This window comes from Heteronotia binoei, chromosome 18 (genome assembly GCF_032191835.1).
Source record: "Heteronotia binoei isolate CCM8104 ecotype False Entrance Well chromosome 18, APGP_CSIRO_Hbin_v1, whole genome shotgun sequence".
In the NCBI taxonomy this organism is placed as follows: Eukaryota; Metazoa; Chordata; class Lepidosauria; order Squamata; family Gekkonidae; genus Heteronotia; species Heteronotia binoei.
In genome coordinates, this window is record NC_083240.1 from 37,656,846 (window position 1) to 37,677,949 (window position 21,104).

General features: G+C 49.9%; 1 protein-coding gene across 1 annotated transcript in view; it reads left to right on the forward strand.

Moving 5' to 3' along the window:
* LOC132586867 (transient receptor potential cation channel subfamily V member 2-like) overlaps positions 1-21,104 on the forward strand; it is a 31,590-nt gene that overhangs the window by 4,128 nt on the left and 6,358 nt on the right. Inside the window, exons 3-11 of the mRNA XM_060259002.1 lie at positions 6,942-7,094; positions 8,149-8,289; positions 9,824-10,122; positions 10,550-10,726; positions 14,221-14,379; positions 17,130-17,225; positions 17,919-17,989; positions 18,435-18,600; positions 19,954-20,020. Of these exons, the coding sequence (XP_060114985.1) occupies positions 6,942-7,094; positions 8,149-8,289; positions 9,824-10,122; positions 10,550-10,726; positions 14,221-14,379; positions 17,130-17,225; positions 17,919-17,989; positions 18,435-18,600; positions 19,954-20,020 (1,329 nt within the window). The remainder of the gene's footprint in view (positions 1-6,941; positions 7,095-8,148; positions 8,290-9,823; positions 10,123-10,549; positions 10,727-14,220; positions 14,380-17,129; positions 17,226-17,918; positions 17,990-18,434; positions 18,601-19,953; positions 20,021-21,104) is intronic.

Here is a 21,104-nt window from a genome sequence, read left to right on the forward strand (position 1 = left end):
CTTTCTGTATCCCATGCATAATTTGGTCAACCTCTATTTTGTAAACAGAATTGCACCCTCTGGTCCTCTGTATTTTCAACATGACATCTGTACAGAGCCCCCCGGTCTCTCCCTTGTGATCAGGGATGCTGGAATATCAGCAATCTTCTTCGTGGTCTCTGTGCATCACACTTGTGGGATACTGCGCCTGCGCGGGTCCCCGATCGGTATCTGTAAGAAGCCCGGGAATTTTCCGCGGTCGGCGCCACTGGGCATGCGCAGGCGTCCCATTGCGCACGCCCAACGGCGCCACCGCGGTAATCCCGCCAGTTCCTTTCTGACCGCTGCGCGAAGAAGCTGCGTTTTCATCGTGTTCCCGGTCGGTGAGCTTCGGGGTTTTTCACCCTTTTCCCCCCCTTAGCCTCTGTATATATATTAGCCTGTTTATTGTTTTTCTTAGAATAGTAGTTAGTTCTTAGTAGTTAGCTAGTTAGGAAAAAAAAAAAAAAAAAGCTATTTTTTCTCAGGGTGCGTGTCGCGGGGTTTGTCCTCCGGGACTCCCCCCCCTCCCCTGCTCCCTAAAATTTTTTCTCCTCTCAGAGGACTCTGAGAGGACCCTCCTAGCGACCACTGTCTATGGACAGTCGCTGGGGTTTCTTCAAGAGGTGCCAGGCCTGCGGGAAGAAGATCGCCCCTCCCGACGGCCATTCCCTGTGTCTTCTTTGTTTGGGAGAGGCGCACCGCGTGGAGACCTGCCCACACTGCCAGCACTTCTCCAAACAGACAAGGAAGAACAGGGCGGCAAGACTTTCGGCAGCGCTAACCGCCTCGGCACTGAGACCTCCAGTTTCGGCTTCGGTACCGAAAATGGCAAATGCCCAACTGTCGACGGGTCCATCGGTCGATGCCCCCGTAGTCGACACGGGAACGCCGAGAGATCAGCACTCGGCGAAACGGTCCCTCGAGCTGTCGACCGAAAAGCCGTCGAAGAAGCGACGCGAGGAAGCGGGCCGCGAGTCCTCCAAGAAGGAGAAGAGTAAAGAAAAGAAAAAGCGACCTCGCTCCTCTCCTCCGCCACCGGACACGGCGGCATCGACCGCCACTGAGCCGCGCAGAAGGGTTCCTCCCTCTCCGCTCCGCAGCCCCTCGACTCCAGCGGTCGGCGCGCATACGTCGCACAGCCCTACAACTCAGCGGGCTAGCGTCCATCGGCCGCGCAGTCCCTCAACTCCGAGGGCTAGCGCTCATCGGCAGCACACCTCGCCGATCCTCGACCCGAGCGCTAAGGGGCAGCACATTCCAGCACCAGAAGCGGAGATCGACCTAACCCGTCGATCCCCTTCGGTGGCCTCTCGTCGGAGGAGCATCGACTCGGCATCGGACGTCGAGCCCCTACCATCGGCTGACGAGGCGACGCCTGCAGCGCCCAAGCGACCGAGACAAGGGGACCCGTCGGTCGAGCGCGTGAGGCGAACCGACCCATCGGTCGAGCGCGTGAGACGAAGGGACCCATCGGCCGACCCGCGCCGCTTCCCATCTATGCCCCCCTGGGAACAGCACAGATGGCAGCCTTCGTATCCCTGCTGCCCGCCTTACCACTGGTACCAGCCACCGGAACACCAGGAATGGGAGCGTCGGTCCGATACGTCCTCCTTCTCTAGGACATCACACCGACCCAGGCAACCATTGGCATCACGCTCGATCCCGCCGGAGGAACGCGCCGCCGCGACAGACCCCCCGACCCGACCGCTGACGCCGATCCAGCAGAGGGAGCCAACACCACCTCTGTCGACACACTCGGACTGTGAAGAGTCCGAGCCATCGGGTTCGGAGAGCGACGAGGGGAGGACCTGGGAACCCTCGCCCGACCCAAATACTGCGGAGGACCTCCCGGTTTCACCCTCCGAGGACCTGAGCTCCTATGCGGAGATGATCAAGAGGATGGCATCGACCATCGCTTTACCCATCTCGCAACCCAAGCCAGTGGTGGACGATAGCGTCTTCGATATCGTCCAACGCGACGCCTCCACAGCCATAGCCCTACCGATGACCAGGGTCATGTTGCAGGCACTCAAGGACCCATGGAAAAAGCCATCATCGGCACCGGTGTCCTCGAGGAAGTTGGATCACATATACAAGATCCAGGAGGCGGGGGCTGAGTTTTTATTCACTCATCCAACACCCAACTCAGCCATCGTCTCGTCTTCCTCGAGGTCGCGCAAGGTGCATTCTGCCCCCCCTGACAAGGAGGGGAAGAAACTAGACTCCATGGGCAGGAAGATCTATTCTGCAGCATCCTTGGGTGCCAAGGCCTCCAACTACACAGCCTGCATGGCGAGATATCAATACGCCATGTGGGAACAGTTGTCCCCGCTCCTATCCGCCCTGCCTGAGGACAAAAAAGCGGCTGCCAAGAAACTGCAGCAGGAGGGCCTGAAGGTGGCCAAGCAGCAATTGACAACTGCAAAGCACCTAGTGGACGTCTCTGCCTCACACATCATGTCCGCTATCGCCATCCGCAGGCACTCCTGGCTGAGGTCCACCGCCCTGCAGCAGGACACCAGGGCACTTATCGAGGACCTGCCGTTTGAGGGGGACGGGCTCTTTAGTTCCACTACAGATAACGCCCTGCAGGAACTAGATAAGAACCTTAAGATCTCCAAGAGCCTGGGAGTGCAGGCACCCTCCAGACAGCCCAGGGCTAGACAGTGGAGTAGATCCTGGACTAGGAAACCCTCCCACAAGTCGTCCACAGACCAACAGTGGCGCCCACGCCCTTCGCAGCCCGACAAGCAGGCCTATTCGGGCAATAACACTAACAGGGGGCGCTACACCACCCAGCATTCAGGCAAACCTAAGGGTGCCCGCCCCTCCAAGCAGGGACTTTGACTTTTCTGTCCCACGCATCGTCGCCCCTGCCCGCTGCACCATCCGCCTCCGCCCCTTCCTCCCTGCCTGGGAGCAGGTCTCCTCAGACAGGTGGGCTCTCTCCATCATCAAAGAGGGCTACAAATTAGACTTTGCTCAGATTCCAAACCAGTCCGTGGTGGTTACCACCCCCCCCTCCCCACCGCTGCTGGCAGAGGTGGCCACCCTCCTACAGAAACAAGCCATAGAGGAAGTACCTCCAGAGGACAGTCCCGGGGGTTTCTACTCCCGTTACTTCCTGGTTCCCAAGAGGGACGGGGGACTGAGACCCATCATGGACCTTCGGAATCTGAACAAGTTCATCCTATACCGCAAGTTCCGGATGTCCACACTGCAATCCATCCTGCCCCTCATCAACCAAGGCGATTGGATGGCCACCCTAGATCTCAAGGATGCCTATTTCCACATCAGCATCCACCCAGAGTTCAGACGGTTTCTAAGGTTTGCGGTAGGCCCGCAGCACTTCCAGTTCACGGCCCTACCATTCGGACTTTCCACAGCACCCAGGGTGTTTACAAAAATGATGAGCGTAGTGGCTGCCCACCTCAGGCTACAAGGGGTGATGGTCTTCCCATACATAGACGACTGGCTCCTGGTAGCCAGTTCAAGGGAAAGCCTATCTGCTCACATCACGTCCACGCTACGCCTTCTGGATGCCCTGGGCCTACAGGTCAACCTAGAAAAATCGAAACTCACCCCATCGAGGTCAGTGCAGTTTATAGGAGCAGTGCTGGATACAAACCTGCACCGAGCGTTCTTACCCGCCCAAAGGGCAAAAGACATTACCAGCTCTGTACAATTGCTCCAGAGGCAGGGATGGGGCACAGCCAAACAGATCCAGCGGATGCTGGGCCTGATGGCGGCGACGACAAGCGTGCTTCTCTTCGCGAAACTGAGGATGAGGAACATGCAGCTATGGTTCCTACGTCAGTTCCGCCCAACCAGGGACTCACCTCGAAAGAGGTTCACTATTCCCCCCATGGCGCTCCACTCGCTTCACTGGTGGGGGTCAAAGGACAACATCTGCCAAGGAGCGCCCTTCCACCTTCCGGCCCCCACAGTGACCATCACCACGGACGCTTCCCAGTGGGGATGGGGCGCTCACATGGAAGGACTGTGCGTGGGGGGCCAGTGGCCACCCAAGCTGGCCCCGCAACACATAAACTACCTGGAACTGTTAGCAATCCACTTTGCTCTGCGTTCATTCCGCCCGAAGCTGACAGGGAAGACGGTGGCTCTGCTCACAGACAACACCACCGCCCTGGCATACATCAACAGACAGGGTGGAACAGTGTCCCGTCGCCTTTGCGCACTGGCAATGGACTTATGGGCGGAATGCATCCAGCTCGACATCTTCGTCAAGGCCGCGCACCTCCCAGGGGTCCTCAACATACAGGCGGACTCCCTGAGCAGAGGGGGGGCCTCACCGCACGAGTGGGAACTCCAGTGGCGCTTCCTGCAGCCAGTCTTCCAGCTGTGGGGTTACCCTCAGCTGGACGCCTTCGCCACAGCACACAACAAGAAGTGTCCCAGGTTCTGCTCCAGAGGGGGTGCCGACCCGGCATCCCTCGGGGACGGCCTTCTCATCTCCTGGGAGGGCCGCTTCCTCTATCTCTTTCCGCCCCTCCCCCTTTTGACGAGGGTACTCAACAAGATAGCCAGGGACAGGCCACGCTGCATCCTAGTGGCCCCCTGGTGGCCACGTCAGAACTGGTTCTCCTCCCTACTACGCATGGCAGGGAGGAACTTCTACCACTTCCCAGCGGACCCAGACCTCCTGTCATCTCAAGGGGGGCTAGTGCTGCACCACAATGTGCCACACCTGAAACTGACAGCGTGGCTCATAGACCCCTAGACTTCTCCAGCAGGGTCCAGGAAGTCCTACTAAATAGCAGAAAACCCTCTACCAGGGCTTCCTACGATAGAAAGTGGAAGAAATTCTCCAACTTTCTGGCCGACCGGCCAGGCACACCACAGAGGGCAGGCCTGCCGGCAATCTTCGACTTCCTATTGTCTCTAGTCGACGCAGGCCTAGTCTTCTCGTCCATCAAGGTCTACTTGGCAGCAATATCTGCCTTTCACGACCCTGTGGGCGGATACTCAGTTTTCGCCCACCCTCAGTCCAAAAAGTTTATGAGGGGACTATTTAGACTACATCCACCATCTAGACCTCCCACTCAGCTGTGGGACTTGACTCTGGTCTTAGACATGCTAACCAGGCGTCCCTTTGAACCTATGGCCACGTGCTCTCTGCAGCTCCTGTCCTGGAAGACTGCCTTCCTCGTGGCCATCACCTCTGCTCGTCGCGTGGGGGAACTCACGGCGATGCGCTGTGACTACCCCTACCTAGCTTTTACAGAATCTGGTGTCTCCCTGGCCCCAGATATCAACTTCCTCCCCAAGGTACCCTCCCAATTCCACCTCAATCTTGAGGTTTGCCTACCCACCTTCTTCCCTAACCCCTCCTCGGACGAGGAGCGGAGGCTGCACTCCCTAGACCTCAGGCGTGCCTTACTCTTTTACCTAAAGCGCTCCAAAGCCTTTCGCAGGGACCAACAGCTGTTCGTCTCATATATTTCGCCCAGGCTAGGGTCTAGGATCTCTTCACAGCGATTCTCGAAGTGGCTGACGGAGACCATCAAGACCTGTTACCTCCTAGCAAAGAGGCCGCTGCCAGGACCTGTTCGCGGACACTCCACCAGAGCAATGGCGACATCGGTGGCGTTCCTGAAAGGCGTCTCCTTGGCGGACGTCTGCAAAGCTGCCACCTGGTCCTCCCCGCATGCCTTCATGAAGCACTACGCGCTGGACGTGCATGCTCAGCAGAGGACTCGGTTGGGGACTGCGGTGCTGCAATCTGTCGTCTCCGGTTGACCGTCTTCCCACCTCCAGGTATGCCTTGCTTGCTAATCTCCCACAAGTGTGATGCACAGAGACCACGAAGAAGATAGACAGGTTGCTTACCTGTAACTGTAGATCTTCGAGTGGTCATCTGTGCAGTCACACTACCCGCCCTCCTTCCCCACTGCTGACGGTCTCCCTCTTATGGGGGGCTTTTTTCAGCGGTCATGAAGGAACTGGCGGGATTACCGCGGTGGCGCCGTTGGGCGTGCGCAATGGGACGCCTGCGCATGCCCAGTGGCGCCGACCGCGGAAAATTCCCGGGCTTCTTACAGATACCGATCGGGGACCCGCGCAGGCGCAGTATCCCACAAGTGTGACTGCACAGATGACCACTCGAAGATCTACAGTTACAGGTAAGCAACCTGTCTTTCCCAATCATACAGACAGAACCTATATAGTCATGGCTTGTAAATTATACAAACCTGCAGGGCTTTGTTTGTAGAACAAGCCCAGCAGGAACTAATTTGCCTATTCGGCCACACCCCCTATCACAATTGTTTTACATAGGTGTTTTTTGTAGAAAAAGCCCAGCTGGGACTAATTTGCATATCAGGTCACACCCCCTGACCCAAAACCAGCCGGAACTGTGTTCCTGTGCATTCCTGCTCAAAAGAAGCCCTGTGAACCTGTCCTCTCCTTTCTCTTTGTGTTTTCATATGTTGTGAGCAGTGTTTCCTCTAAGCTGTAAGCTAGCTCACAGTTTTTTAGCCTCCAGCTCACACATTTTTGTCTTAGCTGAGGAAGGATGACCCCACAGCACAATAATTTATGCAGTAGCTCACAATTTTAATGCAGTAGCTCACAAAGTAGAGTTTTTGCTCGCAAGACTCTGCCACTTAGAGGGAACATTGGTTGTGAGCATTTTCATTTTTACCCATAGGGTTCAATTATGATTTTTTGTTTCTTTTAAGACTATTATTACTTTATATGCACCATATCCTTGACATGGGAACTGTTCTTCCAGAATTACATTTGCAATGGTGGCGGGATGGTGGTGGGGGGGGGCAGGGGTGGAGAGCTATCACATTCTTCCTAGATACAAAATTTGGCACATTCCTAGAATTAGGTAGAGCCCCAGAAGCACAACCGACAGGAGTTGGTGCAGCTGAGCTGAAACTCCTCTCTTCCAGATGGTAAAACAGGGAAGACTTGCTTGATGAAGGCCTTGCTGAATTTAAAAGATGGGACAAACCCCACCATCGCAGTGCTGTTGAAGATAGACAAGGAGAGTGGGAATCCAACCCCTCTGGTCAATGCTGCTTGCACTGGCAGCTACTACAAAGGTATGTGTTTGCTGCCCGTCCGGGGAGGGCTGTACTGCGGATGAGGAAAGACTGAAAGGTTGCATTTCGTTGATAGATCTGCTCATGGTTTCCTCCAGGGGTCCCCAACCCTTTTGAGCCTGTGGACATCTTTAGAATTCTGATCCAATGTGGTGGGTGCAGCCTCAAAATGGCTGCTGGAGGCAGAGACAGCCACAAAATGGCTGCCACAGTTTATCTGCAGTCACACAGTGAAGATTCTTGTGCTGTGGTAGCAGCTATTCCCAAGGAAACCTTGCTGGGCAAAAGTCCCACCTTGTCCTGCCCACTTTCTAAAAACACTTGGTGGTAGGGTTGCCAATCCCCAGTTGAACTGATCTCTGTTGTAATCCCAGGAAATCTCCAGCCACCACCTGGAGGCTAGTAACCCTAGAGGACAGGGGCCAGTAGCAGTGGGCCCTGCCAGAAACCCTGGGTCCTGGTGGATGCCCCAACCTAATGGTATGCTGACGCCAGCCTTGGTCATATAAGCATTGGGAATGATGGTATTACATTACATGAGAGCCAGTTTGGTGTAGTGGTTAAGTGTGCAGACTCTTCTCTGGGAGAACCAGGTTTGATTCCCCGCTTCTCCATCTGCACCTGTTGATATCACCTTGCGTCAGTCAGAAGTTCCCTCAGAGCTGTTTCTTTCAAAAGCAGTTTCTCTCAGAGCTCTCTCAGTCCCACCTACCTCACAGGGTGTCTGTTGTGGGGAGGGGATGAGAACGGAGATTGTAAGTCACTCTGAGACTCCTTCAAGTAGTGAAGGGCAGGGTATAAATCCAGTCTCCTCCTCTTCTACATGCACATAAAGGATAAAAGTGTGTTCTTTGGTTAGCGAATGGTGAATTGTTTGCTTGAACTTGGCATCTGTTACTAGTCATGTGCTTTTTTTTAAATCCTCCTTGGTCATGCTGAGCTGCTCAGAGAGTCTTGTTTCAGAAAACAACTGAGGGGAATGTAGCGCAGGGCTGGGTGATAACCCAGCTCAGATGCTGGAGATGTGATTCTTGTGTGAACCTTGTTTCCCCAGGCAACACAGCACTGCACATTGCCATTGAGAAGAGGAGCTTAGATTTAGTGAAGCTCCTGGTGGAGAATGGGGCCAATGTCCACGCCAGGGCCTCTGGGGAGTTCTTCCGGAAGAAGAAGGGAGGAGTGCGCTTCTATTTTGGTACGTTGGCAAGATGTTTGTCCATTTTTTTGTTCAGTGGTGCCTCCTGATTAGGGGATATGCAAATAAGTTCCTCTCATTTTTATTTGCGGTCATATATTGTCATTTTTTTCCATTGCTCATTTCCGCTGCTGATATCCCTCATTTGTTTCTTTCTCCTGTGGCGCTTTTTTATACAGTTGCCATCAAAGCAGACGTTCATTATTAACGGTGATGGTGGAAAGGGTTGGCCAAGTAGCTGCTGACTTATGGCAACCATGTAAGGTTTTCAAGGCAAGAGACATTCAGAGGTGGTTTGCCGTGGCCTGCCTCTGCCTAGCAGCCCTGGTATCTCTTGATGGTCTCCCATCCAAATACCAACCAGAGCAACCCTGCTTAGCTTCTGAGATGAGATGGGATTGGGCCACCCACATCAGAGCCACTGTGACAATATTTCTGTAGAATATCCTTTGTATGGTTGGAGGAAGAACCCATGCCAGAAATTGCCTGGAAAGTTGGGAGTCAAAAAGACCAAGAAGAACAGCGGCAGCATTCCTAACCTGAGGCTGTTTCTCATTCCAAAGGATAACTATTGTTCATCTTCAGCCTTCTGTCTTCTTGCACAGGCCGGCCACTGGAGGTCTCTACTAGCATTTTCATAGGAAAGAGTCTTGGGGGAGCCCTTCCATTCGTTTTTTGCCACTAGGGTTGCCAAGTCTGATTCAAGAAATATCTGGGGACTTCGGAGGTGGAGCCAGGAGACTTTGGGGGTGGAGCCAGAAACAAGGGTGTGACAAGCACGATTGAACTCCGAAGGGAGTTCCGGCCATCACATTTAAAGGGACCATGCTCCTTTTAAATGCCTTTCCTCCATTTGGAATAATGAAGAATAGAGGCACCGTCTTTGGGGGCTCATAGAATTGAACCTCCCAGTCCAATCCTTTTGAAATTTGGGGGTTGTTTTGAAGAGGGTTATCAAATGCTATGCTGAAAATTTGATGCCTCTACCTCAAAAAACAGCCCCTCCAGAGTCCCAGATAGCTACAGATCAATTTTCTATTATACCCATGGGAATCAGTCTCCATAGGGAATAATGAAGTGCCTAGAAGACATTCCCCCCACTTTCTGATGACCCTGAAGCGGGGGGAGGGCTTCCAAACCAGGGGATCCCCTGCCTCCACCTGGGGATTGGCAATCCTATTTGCCACCATGGCAGAAGGTTGTTGCTCCAGTGTCTACAGGATCCCTAGTAGTTTGAGCCGAGCTCTAAAAAAAAAAAGAAAAAAAGAAAGAAGTAGGAGGGAGAGTTTGCAGCAGTTCAAGAGAACTGGGGAGTGCCCCCTCTAGAGCATGCGGCCATTTTGGTGGGAAAAACGCTGCTAACCTGCTCCAGAAGAGAGGGGCTCCCCCAAGACTATGCTAAGAAAATGCTGATAGAGACCTCTGGTGGCTGGCCTGTGCAAGTGCAGCCCCAATGTGTGCCTGCACAGAAGACAACTCAATGAACAGCTGTTACAGGTAAGTGCAACACCGTTTTTCTCTTTTCTGCATCCAGGTGAGCTCCCCCTGTCCTTGGCTGCTTGTACCAATCAGAAGGAAGTGGTGCAATACCTCCTGGAAAACCCTCACCAGAAGGCCAGCCTGACAGAAAGAGATTCTTTGGGCAACACGGTCCTGCACGCTTTGGTGATGGTGGCCAACGATACGGAGAAGAACACGGAGGTTGTCATAGGGATGTACGATGCAATCCTGATGGAAGGCTGCAAGCTCGACCCACTACTGAAACTGGAGGAGATAGAGAACAACCAAGGGTTAACTCCATTGAAACTGGCTGCCAAGATTGGAAAAGTAGAGGTACATCGGCTGGCTGGCTTCTTTCCCACTGGAGTTAATTTTAAGGGTCCCCCTCCCCTTTCAAATTGTTCCTTAGTTTTTGGTTTTCATATAATTTTATTGCCGGTCGTGTGGTTCTTTCTGTCAGGGATTGTTGGGTTTTTTTGTACTTTTTATTTAAAAAAATAAATAAATCAAAATGATCATTGATTGGTTGCCACTTTGGGATTGAGACTGATGAAGCATGTGGTCTTTTCCAGTTGACAAAAGATTGCATCAAACGTTTTAAAAAAACTGGGGGAGGGATCTGGGGTAAACAGTGATTGGCCTGTAAGTCATACAGAGGCAGGATACAAACTGGACATTTCCTCGTTTGTAGCTGAAGCTATGCAGTGGCTTCACCATGCTGGGAGGCGAGGCCCAAAGAGATCGTTTCTGTCTTTCATAGATTTTCAAACACATTCTTCAGCGAGAGATCAGAGATCCCAAGTTCAAGCAGCTGTCACGCAAGTTCACTGAATGGACCTATGGACCAGTTCACGTTTCTCTATATGACTTGTCCTCCATTGATAGCTACGAGAAAAATTCTGTGCTAGAAATCCTGGCCTACAGCAGTGACACTCCGGTGAGTTGGAAACAGAGATGTACCAATTTGCCCTTTTAAAATTTCTTTCTGTTTTTGTATATTGCCTTTTAATTTTGTTCATTTGTATTGCTGGTGCTATCACTTAATTTTTCTTTTGCATGATGTTTTTAATACCCTTTGTACATGACTGGAAGAGCCCCGTGGCGCAGAGTGGTAAAGCTGCAGTACTGCAGTCCTATGCTCCGCTCATGACCTGAGTTCGAGCCCAGCAAAAGCTGGTTTCAGGTAGCCGGCTTGAGGTTGACTCAGCCTTCCATCCTTCCGAGGTCGGTAAAATGAGTACCCAGCTTGCTGGGGGGAAAGTGTAGATGACTGGGGAAGGCAATGGCAAACCACCCCGTAAAAAGTCTGCCGTGAAAACGTTGTGAAAAGCAACGTCACCCCAGAGTCAGAAACGATTGGTGCTTGCACAGGGGAGTACTTTTTTTTTTACATGACTGGAACAAATACTGGGGAATATTTAATGGAGGAAAAGTACTCACTGGTTCATTTCACACAACCAGCAATCAAAATCAAGATGGAGTTTGGAGTCCAGATTTGGTAGCAACAGTATATGCATGGCTTTATTGGTAGAAAAAGCACAGCAGGAACTCATTTGCATATTAGGCCACCTGCCCGCCTCCGACACCAAGCCAGTCAGAACTGTGTTCCTGTGCATTCCTGCTCAAAAAAAAAAAGCCCTGAGTATATGAAAACAGAAAATTTAGTTCTGCTTGAAAATGATCCCTGCATAAGAGACGCAATTAACAGGACTTTTTTTGTAGCAGCAACTCCTTTGCATATTAGGCCGCACACCCCTGATGTAGCCAATCCTCCAAGAGCTTACAGGGCTCTTAGTACAGGGCCTACTGTAAGCTCCAGGAGGATTGGCTACATCAGGAGTGTGTGGCCTAATATGCAAAGGAATTCCTGCTACAAAAAAAGCCCTGGATTAGTGATGTGCAATTGGATGGTAACCAGTCAAAACTGGTAGCGAATACACATCATGCTTTAATATCACTATTATAGGTAATCCAGACTGGAATACTGACAACAGCTGTAATATTAAGAAACATTTGTATCTGGCTATTGTTCTAATGTTTGGGTGTCTATCATTCAGGAAGGTCTTGCAGCTAGAGGGCAGGGAGAGTGAGGTCATGGCTCAAGAGATATTTAACTTATAGGGATATTTACCCACTTATCAGAGTTATACACCACCAGAGAGGACTGTGCTGATCAGAGCTTTTTTGTAGCAGGAACTCCTTTGCATATCAGGCCACACACCCCTGATATAGCCAATCTTCCTGGAGCTTACAGGAGGCCCTGTAAGAAGAACCCTGTAAACTCTTGGAGGATTGGCTACATCAGGGGGTGTCTGGCCTAATACGCTGAGGAGTTCCTCCTACAAAAAAAGTCCTGGTGCTGATCATGGCTTTTTTTCTTAGAAAAAGCCCAGCAGGGACTCATTTGCATATTAGGCCACACACCCCTGACATCACTATTGTTTCACATAGGATTTTTTTTGTAGAAAAAGCCCAGCGGGATCTCAGGCCACAACCCCTGATGCCAAGCCAGCCAGAACTGGGTTCCTGCTCCAATAAAAAAGCTCTGGTGCTAATAAATCTATGCTGTTGAATCCATCACTGGCTTTGGGAGAGATTGAAATGCTAAGTGTAAAGGCAAATGTTTTGCTTGTACATGCTGGTGTGGGAGGCAGGCAGCCCCAGCAACTGGGGTTGTGGTGGAGCCAAATGCCACATCCTTTCTGCACCATCACCCCATGGCTAGAGGCAGCACATGTCACTAGCCAGGCAGAGGCAGAAATGTGCAGGCAGACTAGGGCTGCCAATCCCCAGGTGGGGGCAGGGGATCCCCCGGTTTGGAGGCCCTCCCCCCACTTCAGGGTCATCAGAAAGCGGGGAGAGGGGAGGGGAGGGGAGGGAAATGTCTGCTGGGTACTCATGATTCCCTAGGGAGATTTATTCCCATAGGGAATAATGGAGAATTTATCCACGGGTATCTGGGGCTCTGCGGGCCCTGTTTTTTTTTGAGGTAGAGGCACCAAATTTTCAGTATAGTATCCAGTGGCTCTCCCCAAAATACTCCCTAAGTTTCAAAAAGATTGGACTAGGGGGTCCAATTCTATGAGCCCCCAAAGAAGGTGCCCCTATCCTTCATTATTTCCTATGGAAGGAAGGCATTTAAATGTGATGGCCAGAACTCCCTTTGGAGTTCAGTTGTGCTTGTCACACCCTTGCTCCTGGCTCCACCCCAATGTCTCCTGGCTCCACCCCAATGTCTCCTGGTTCCACCCCCAAAGTCTCCTGGCTCCACCCCCAAAGTCCTCAGATATTTCTTGAATTGGACTTGGCAACCCTATGGCAGACACGGGCCCAGGAAGCGGGCAGGACAGCAAGCAGAGGGAATGGAAGCCAATGGTCCACTTCTCCCCTCCCCCACAGCAATATGTAGGCTCTGCTATGCCATATTCATGTGTTCGAATAGGATTGGTAACATTGGAAGAGTGAGAGTTGCAAGAGATCAGCAATGACGATGGGTGAGAAATCTCTCTCTATCTTGAATTTCCTCTAAAAGAAGCCACTTTCTGCTTCCCTGAGAGCAGGCCTCATTTGGGGGAGGAGCTCAAAGGAGCAGAGTTCCAGAACCTCTGAGTTTTATTGTGCTCTTCTTTCCTACCCTCCCTCCCCACCAAATTGCCTCTGGGGTCAGTTGTTCAAACTTCCTGTGAGAATTTTTCTGAACACTAAGATCTGACAAACTTTCTAATATTTTTCCCCACCAAAAAATGGGAAAATAAGCAAAATGTATAAAGCAGACAGATGGAAATCTTCATCATGCCACTGTGGCCACATAGGAGAAAGTAATTTTACAAGTATGATGGGACTAGTAAGGTTTTATTATGAACTAATTCAAGGAGCATTTTAAGGTAGACGCTGAGCTGATATCATTTAGTGCAGCTTCCAGTGATGTCAGCGGTGTGTGCTATATGAAGATGAGTTGTGCTAATGAACTCTGGCACCTCTTTTTCTATGAAATGAACCCTGCCTGAGAGAAATATCCCCCCTGTTGCTATTAGCCTTGAAAGGGGGGCAGGAAGAAAGTAGGGGTAAGGGGGACTTTTTATAAACTTACGATAGAACATGGGTGAGAGAAGCTAAAATGATTCTGCAGACCTCTGATAAGGAATTCTGAATACATAGCACCTAGATGAGGGTTGAGTAGCACCTCAGACCAACAAAATTTTGAGGGTGTAAAGTTTTGAGATTCAAAGCACTCTTGTCAGATACACACAGCTAACCCTCTGAAACTGTCTGGGTGAATGAATGTAGCTTTAAATTCCAGGGTTCATTAGAGAAAGTTGTGACAGCACTTCAGATTTATATTGTCGTGTAAAGGGGTGGGCCTTAAGAAGAGAAGCTTCGTGGGGCATATTTTGACCAATGGGCTGTTTTTTTTCTCTCCCACAAACACAGAATCGATACAAAATGGTGGTTTTGGAACCGTTGAACAAACTGCTCCAACGCAAATGGGACTCTTTTGCTGCCTGGAGATTTCACCTCAGCCTGGTGTCCTATGCGATATTCATGGTGGTCTTCACAGCCGTCACTTATTACCAGCCTATCAATAGAAAGGTGTAGCTTATTTTATTTGTTATTTATATTCTTCTACAGGCCACCCGAAGTGGCTTATCACATCATTTGCCTCTGCTCCACCTTCTCCTCACAGCACCCCCCCCCAGTAGGTTAGGCTGAGCAAGAGACTGTGATGAAGAAGAAGAAGATATTGGATTTATATCCCGCCCTCCACTCCGAAGAGTCTCAGAGCGGCTCACAATCTCCTTTACCTTCCTCCCCCACAATAGACACCCTGTGAGGTGGGTGGGGCTGGAGAGGGCTCCCACAGCAGCTGCCCTTTCAAGGACAACCTCTGCCAGAGCTCTGGCTGACCCAAGGCCATCTCAGCAGGTGCAAGTGGAGGAGTGGGGAATCAAACCCGGTTCTCCCAGATAAGAGTCCGCACACTTAACCACTGGCACCAAACTGTGATGGGGTTGCCAACTCCGGGTTGGGAAATATGTGGAGATTTGGGGGTGGGGTGGAGCCTGAGGAGGTTGAGGTTTGGGGAAGGGAGGGACTTCCACGGGGTACAATACCTTCAAGTCCACCCTCCAAAGCAGCCATTTTCTCCAGGTGAACTGATCTCTGTCACCTGGAGATCAGCTGTAATCCCAGGAGATCTCCAGCCACCATTGAAGCGTTATTCAGTGTGGAAAGTTGTTGGCGTTCTTACCCTGTGTATGAAATTTTTGTGAGAAGCCTGAAGAAGCTAACGTGAAACGAGGACTAATATCAAGAAGAACACATCTGTAGGCTGCTCTGTATTCTTGACCCACTCCATATCACAATATTCCAGCTAGTTGTCCCTGTTCTCATGTATTCTTTCTACTGAAAAGTTTATAATTCAGCACACTTGTAAGCTATTTTGATTGTTAAAAGTACCTGTTTTCTGAGCAGAAGATTCTTAAAACTTTACTGGCTGAGGTTGACCAAGAATCAGCGTACCAAGTGGCTGAGTTTTGCCAACTGATCTGGATGACCCAGGCTAGCCTGATCTCGTCAGATCTCAGAAGCTAAATGGGGTCAGATTGGGGTTAGTGCTTGGATGGGAGAGTCAAGTCCTCAGTCTCTCAGGCACAAAGAACAAGCCAGTGGTGTAATAGTAGTTTATTGAACCTTGATAACTGTTGCAGGCATGGCAGGTCTTGCAAAGACTGGCGGGACCAGTCTTTGCTTCCCTTATACCAGGGGTGGCAACGGTAGCTCTCCAGATTTTTTTTTTTGCCTACAACTCCCATCAGCCACAGCCACTGGCCATGCTGGCTGGGGCTGATGGGAGTTATAGGCAAAAAAACATCTGGAGAGCTACCGTTGGCCACCCCTGCCTTATACACATTCCATATAACCGTTATACTTTTCAAAGGGCAGGGGGAAAAGCTAGGCAGGAAGTGAACACAGAAGTCCCCTCGGCCTGTCCCCCCAACAGGTGTGTCTGGCCTGGCCAGTTGGCCTTGGTTTCCTAGGCAATCACCAGATCGGCTGAGTCTTCTTCTGATAATACGGTTGCAAAGATAAAAGCAGCTAGCGAGAGAGCAAGGAAAGCAACAAGGCAACAGCATATCGGAATTTATGGCAAGACGCTTGACGGGGAGACCACCAGGAATACTAGGATCATGATGCAGAAGTAGGCCGTGGCAAACCACCTCTGAACATCTCTTGCCTTGAAAACCTTACAGGGCTGCCATTGGTCAGCTGTGACTTGATGGCGCACACACACACCAAAGAGAAAACACAGGCTGAGATAATGTCCTGTGTATAATTTGCATTGTCTGATGGACTAGGATGCATAATACAGAGAGAGAGATGAGTTTAGGTCATTTATTAAGATTGTTTGTTCTGTTTATTAATGGCTTGTAATCAAGTTTGGCTGACTGACACACTCCATTTAGGCAAAGCAGAATTATACATTCAGTTAGCTATGGTAATATATGGAGGGCAGGGCAGGCTGCCGAGATATTTTGTGCCACCCTATTTGGTTTTTGGTTCTTCCTGGGAAGAGAGGACAAGCCAGGTTCCTGAGATGGGCTTAGTCTACTTTTATAAACAAATGCTACCAAGCGGCTGCAACTGTAGAGAGCGTATGTGCATGTATTAGAATGACCTACTTCCCTTTAATGATACCCCCAATCAGGGCTTTATTTGTAGCAGGAACTCCTTTGCATATTAGCCCACACACCCCTGATGTAGCCAATCCTCCAAGAGCTTACAGGGCTCTTAGTACAGGGGTGTGTGGCCTAATATCCTCCAAGAGCTTACAGGGCTCTTAGGCTACATCAGGGGTGTGTGGCCTAATATGCAAAGGAGTTCCTGCTAAAAAAAAAAAAGCCCTGCGTCCAACATCCGGTGCCCTGCCCTGTCTAATGGTCAGGCTGATCTTTGTAAAAGCCACCATCCTGAAGAACTTTTTATTCTTGGGAATGCAGCAAGCTGGCTGGAGAGCCAACTTGGTGTAGTGGTTAAGACTGGAGGACTCTGATCTGGAGAACCGGTTTGATTCCTCAGTCCTCCACATGCAGCCAGCTGGGTAACCTTGGGCCAGTCATAGTTCTCTCAGAGCTCTCTCAGCTCCATCTACCTCACAGAGTGTCTGTTGTGGGGAGAGGAAGGGAAGGTGAGTATAAGCTGCTCTGAGACTCCTTTGGGTAGTGAAGGGGCAGGGTATAAAACCAGCTCCTCCTCTTCCTCGTCCTTCTTCGTCTTCTTCTTCTTGGCAGAGAGAGTCTGGATGTTTCTTACCGATGTTGGTATTCTCCCTTCTTCCACAGACTGAGCTTCTAGAGAAGTATGCTGCAGCAGATACGCTGAGGGTGATTGGCCAGGCCATTGTCTTAGTGGGAACCATTTATCTTCTCATTGCTCAGGTAAGGGTGCCCTCCCCTCCCCCCTGCTGACACAGTTGGCGTTATCGCCTCACTGTCTGTTGGCCCTTCACACACTTTTCTATTGGGATATTTGGTGAATATACCAGAGTTTGCCCAGGCATAGAACATCCCAAGAAGCATAGTGCAAAAGCAGAACTTGCATTTATTCAAGTAGATTCAGTTCACATTCAGGTTGCAGTCCAAAGGACAGACAGAAGTGTCTATTGCGATATTTGGTTAATATACAAGAGTTTGCCCAGGCATAGAACATCACAAAAAGCATAGTGCAAAAGCAGAACTTACATTTATTCATGTAGATTCAGTTCACATTCAGGTTGCAGTCCAAAGGACAGACAGAAGTGTACCCTAAAGAGTATTTTCCCTATCTCAAGTGGCCATCTACAGCCAGTATCACAGGTATGGAAGTATGAGGGCATCGTTTCTACAAGAAAGACCTGGAATGACCTGTGACTTCATGCAGAGCCATACAGGGGGTGGGGGAAAACAAAGCCTACACAGAAAGAGGGAAGGCATCAGAGGGCAGCTCCCAGGTTCAGAGAGGTATCCCATTCAAAGAGATAACACCTGTGTACCCTTAGAGTTGATGTAGCACCCCACTCCCAATACCCAGGCATGCTGATTGGCTGTCTCCAGCCCTTTCATTCTAACCTACTGCCCTGTTCATTTCTTTAGACTCTTTTCTTGTGGAGAAGGCGCCTCTCTTTGAGAAGTCTGCTCTCAGATGACTGTATCCAGGTTTTGCTGTATGTTGTGACTGGGGATGTGAGCAGGGTGGGGGTTCTCTATTATCTTTTTGGTCCAAGAAGCCACCATCCCTGGTTGGGGATAGAATGAAGGGAAGCAGAAAGGTTTTCACAGTCCCGTAGAATCACTGAGGGGGGTGTTGGTGGGACACCGGTGACTTGCTTTGTAAGCTTGTGAGTGATTGTCCTGTGTCAGTGTCTCGAAGCCCAGCAAAAAGAAACAAGACTCAGTTTAGTAATAGCTTTAGCATAAATGAACAGGATGGCAAGGCTAATTTTATTGTTCCCTTTTGTTTTAATTTGGGGTGAGAGATGGAACTGAAGGATGGACCATAGAGCTCCCTGGAAAGAAAGGCTTGTTCTTCTAGGCCTCTCCAGCTTTCTTGTGAAACGCTGGTACACCCTGGAGAGTGTATGACACTTTATTTCTCCTGGCCTTTCGTAGCTTGGTGCAATCGCTCATGCTGCTGATATCCGTGCCATTGTATTTTATGGGGTTGGAGGAATATGTGCCTTTGATGGTTTTCTCCCTGCTACTGGGCTGGATGAACATGCTGTATTACACCCGAGGATTCCGGCTGACAGGGATCTACAGTGTCATGATACAGAAGGTGGGTGTGAAAGTAATGCCCCCCCCCCCCCGAATCCGGGAGCTTCTTGCTTTCCATGCAGGGGGAAGCTTTCTCTGTGAAGGTTCTTGTCAACTGCAAGCTACATGCTCCTATGCAGACTAGGGTTGCCAGATCTGGCTTGGGGAACTCCTGCTGGAGAGCTGAGGGTGGAGCCTGGAGAGGAAAGAGACCTCAGTGGGGCATGAGGGCATAGAGTCCACCCTCCAAAGCAGGAGTGGCCAAACTTGCTTCACATAACAAATAGGAGTCAAGGAAAGGAAGATGGGAGAGAGAGGGAGAGGTGGCAAGAAAGCAACTTTAACCTTACATGCATTCTCCAAGCCGCCAGCTGACTTGGCTTGGAGAAGTGATTTAAAGAGACAAATGCCTTCTCCAAGCTGGCCAATGGGGCGGTGGAGGCTTCGAGAGTCACACAATATGTCCGAAAGCCACAGTTTGGCCACCCGTGCTCCAAATATCCCTTTTCTCCAGGGAGACTGATCTCTATAGTCTGGAGATGAGCTGTAATTCCCAGGGATCGCTAACAGCCTCAGTTTTCACTGGAGCCATAAGGAGAACAGAGTGGGAGTTTAACCCTTCAGCCTCCCCTCAGTTTCCCTAGTCAAAGATGGGAAAGAAAGAAAGAAAGAAAGAAAGAAAGAAAGAAAGAAAGAAAGAAAGAAAGAAAGAAAGAAAGAAAGAAAGAAAGAAAGAAAGAAAGAAAGAAAGAAAGAGATTTGGGTCCCGCAGGGAATGGATATGCATGTGGAGAAGTAGGAAGAGATGGGGACACCAGGAAGAGGATGGGCAGAATGAGCCAGCAGCAATGGGGAGGCGGGAGAGAAATTAAATTTGTTTCTAATATAGACACTGCAAGACAGTTTGCAGTTAAAACCAACCTTATGCTCATAGAATTATAAAATCATAGGGTTGGAAGGGACCTCCAGGGTCATCTAGTCCAACCCCCTGCACAATGCAGGAAATTCACAAATACCTCCTCCCCCCCCCCACACACACCCGGTGATATCTTTTCCATGTACTGACCCATAGGCAGCTCGCAGTGATTGGCTATTTCTACACTTGACAGAGGATCCTCTCTCGGTGCACATTTAAAATGTTCATCTACATTGCCTACCGCCGTCACTTCTGTCTTGCTGTGCATTATCTTAACCCATCTACGCTCATTTTCTTGAATTGGCACCGAAAGCAGTTTCACCCCGGAGTTGCTCCTCACTTTACAAGAGTACTTTTGAACAGGAGTTTTCTGCAGGCAGATTCAATGCTCATAACATCAGAATCAGCCCTGAGTGTAAAAACAGCCATTGTGCCTAATTTGCCTCTTGCCCATTCTAGACAATCCTGAGGGATCTTCTGCGCTTCCTCTTGGTCTACCTGATCTTCCTTTTTGGCTTTGCAGTAGGTGAGTTCTATTAGTTCAGGGTGGGGAGAACCATGGCTTGGTGGCTGAGTGTCTGTTCTGCGTGCAGATAAATGGTGCTGGGTTCAGTCCCCAGAATCTCCAGCTAAAACGATTACATCAGGTGAGAGGTGATGTGAAACACCTTGATCAGAGATCCTGGGGGAGCCAGTGGTTAGAGAAGACCAGGCCTCATTTTGGGCAGGAGCTCACAGGAGTTTTATTGTGCTCTTTCTTTCTTACCACCGCCAAATACTTACTTCTGGGCTCCATTATTCAAGCCCACTGTGAGAATTTTGCTGAACTCTTAAGATTTGACAAACTTTCTAATATTTTTCCCTACAAAAAATGGAAAAATAATCAAATCATATAAAGCAGACAGATGGAAATCTTCATCGTGCCACTGTGGCCACATAGGAGAAAGTAATTTTAAAAAATATGATGGGAGTAAGGTTTTCTTAGGTCAATCATAATTCAAGAAGCATTTTCAGGTAGATGCTGAGCAGATAGAATTGAGTCCACCTTCCAGTGGCAGGGGTGTGTGGCATATGCAAATAAGTTGTGCGAATGTGCTGTGTTAATGAGCTCCAGCACCTCTTTTGCTACGAAATGACCCCTGGAGAAGAAAATACTGACCCTGAAAGATGGATGTTCGGATTCTGCATAAGGGAGTTTCTTTTGTTCAAGAGATGATGAACAGGAAGAGTGTGGGGGAGTTACACTGTCTTTCAGCACAGGCAAGGGGCTTGAGGTCAGACTCAGAACTTAACATGATGAAGATCCTGGTGCTCCATAAATCTTCATACAGGTAAAAGATGAATCAGAGTTCTACAGAAAGAGGAAGAGGCTATCCAAATTCCACTCAGTTCCTTCGAGATCAGGCTCTGAGTTTTAATTAGCATTTCAAAATGGAAAAGTGAATTTTTAAAGGCCATGTCTCATTTCCTCAAAAACCTGAATGATGAAGGTATCCTGTTTGCTGTACTTTGAAACAGGATCTGATGGACTCTTCTGTCAGCTGTCAGGGTTCTTGTAGCCTTCTGAAGTGAGGAGCCCACTATCTCCTTCCAGTCTGTTTGGGGACATA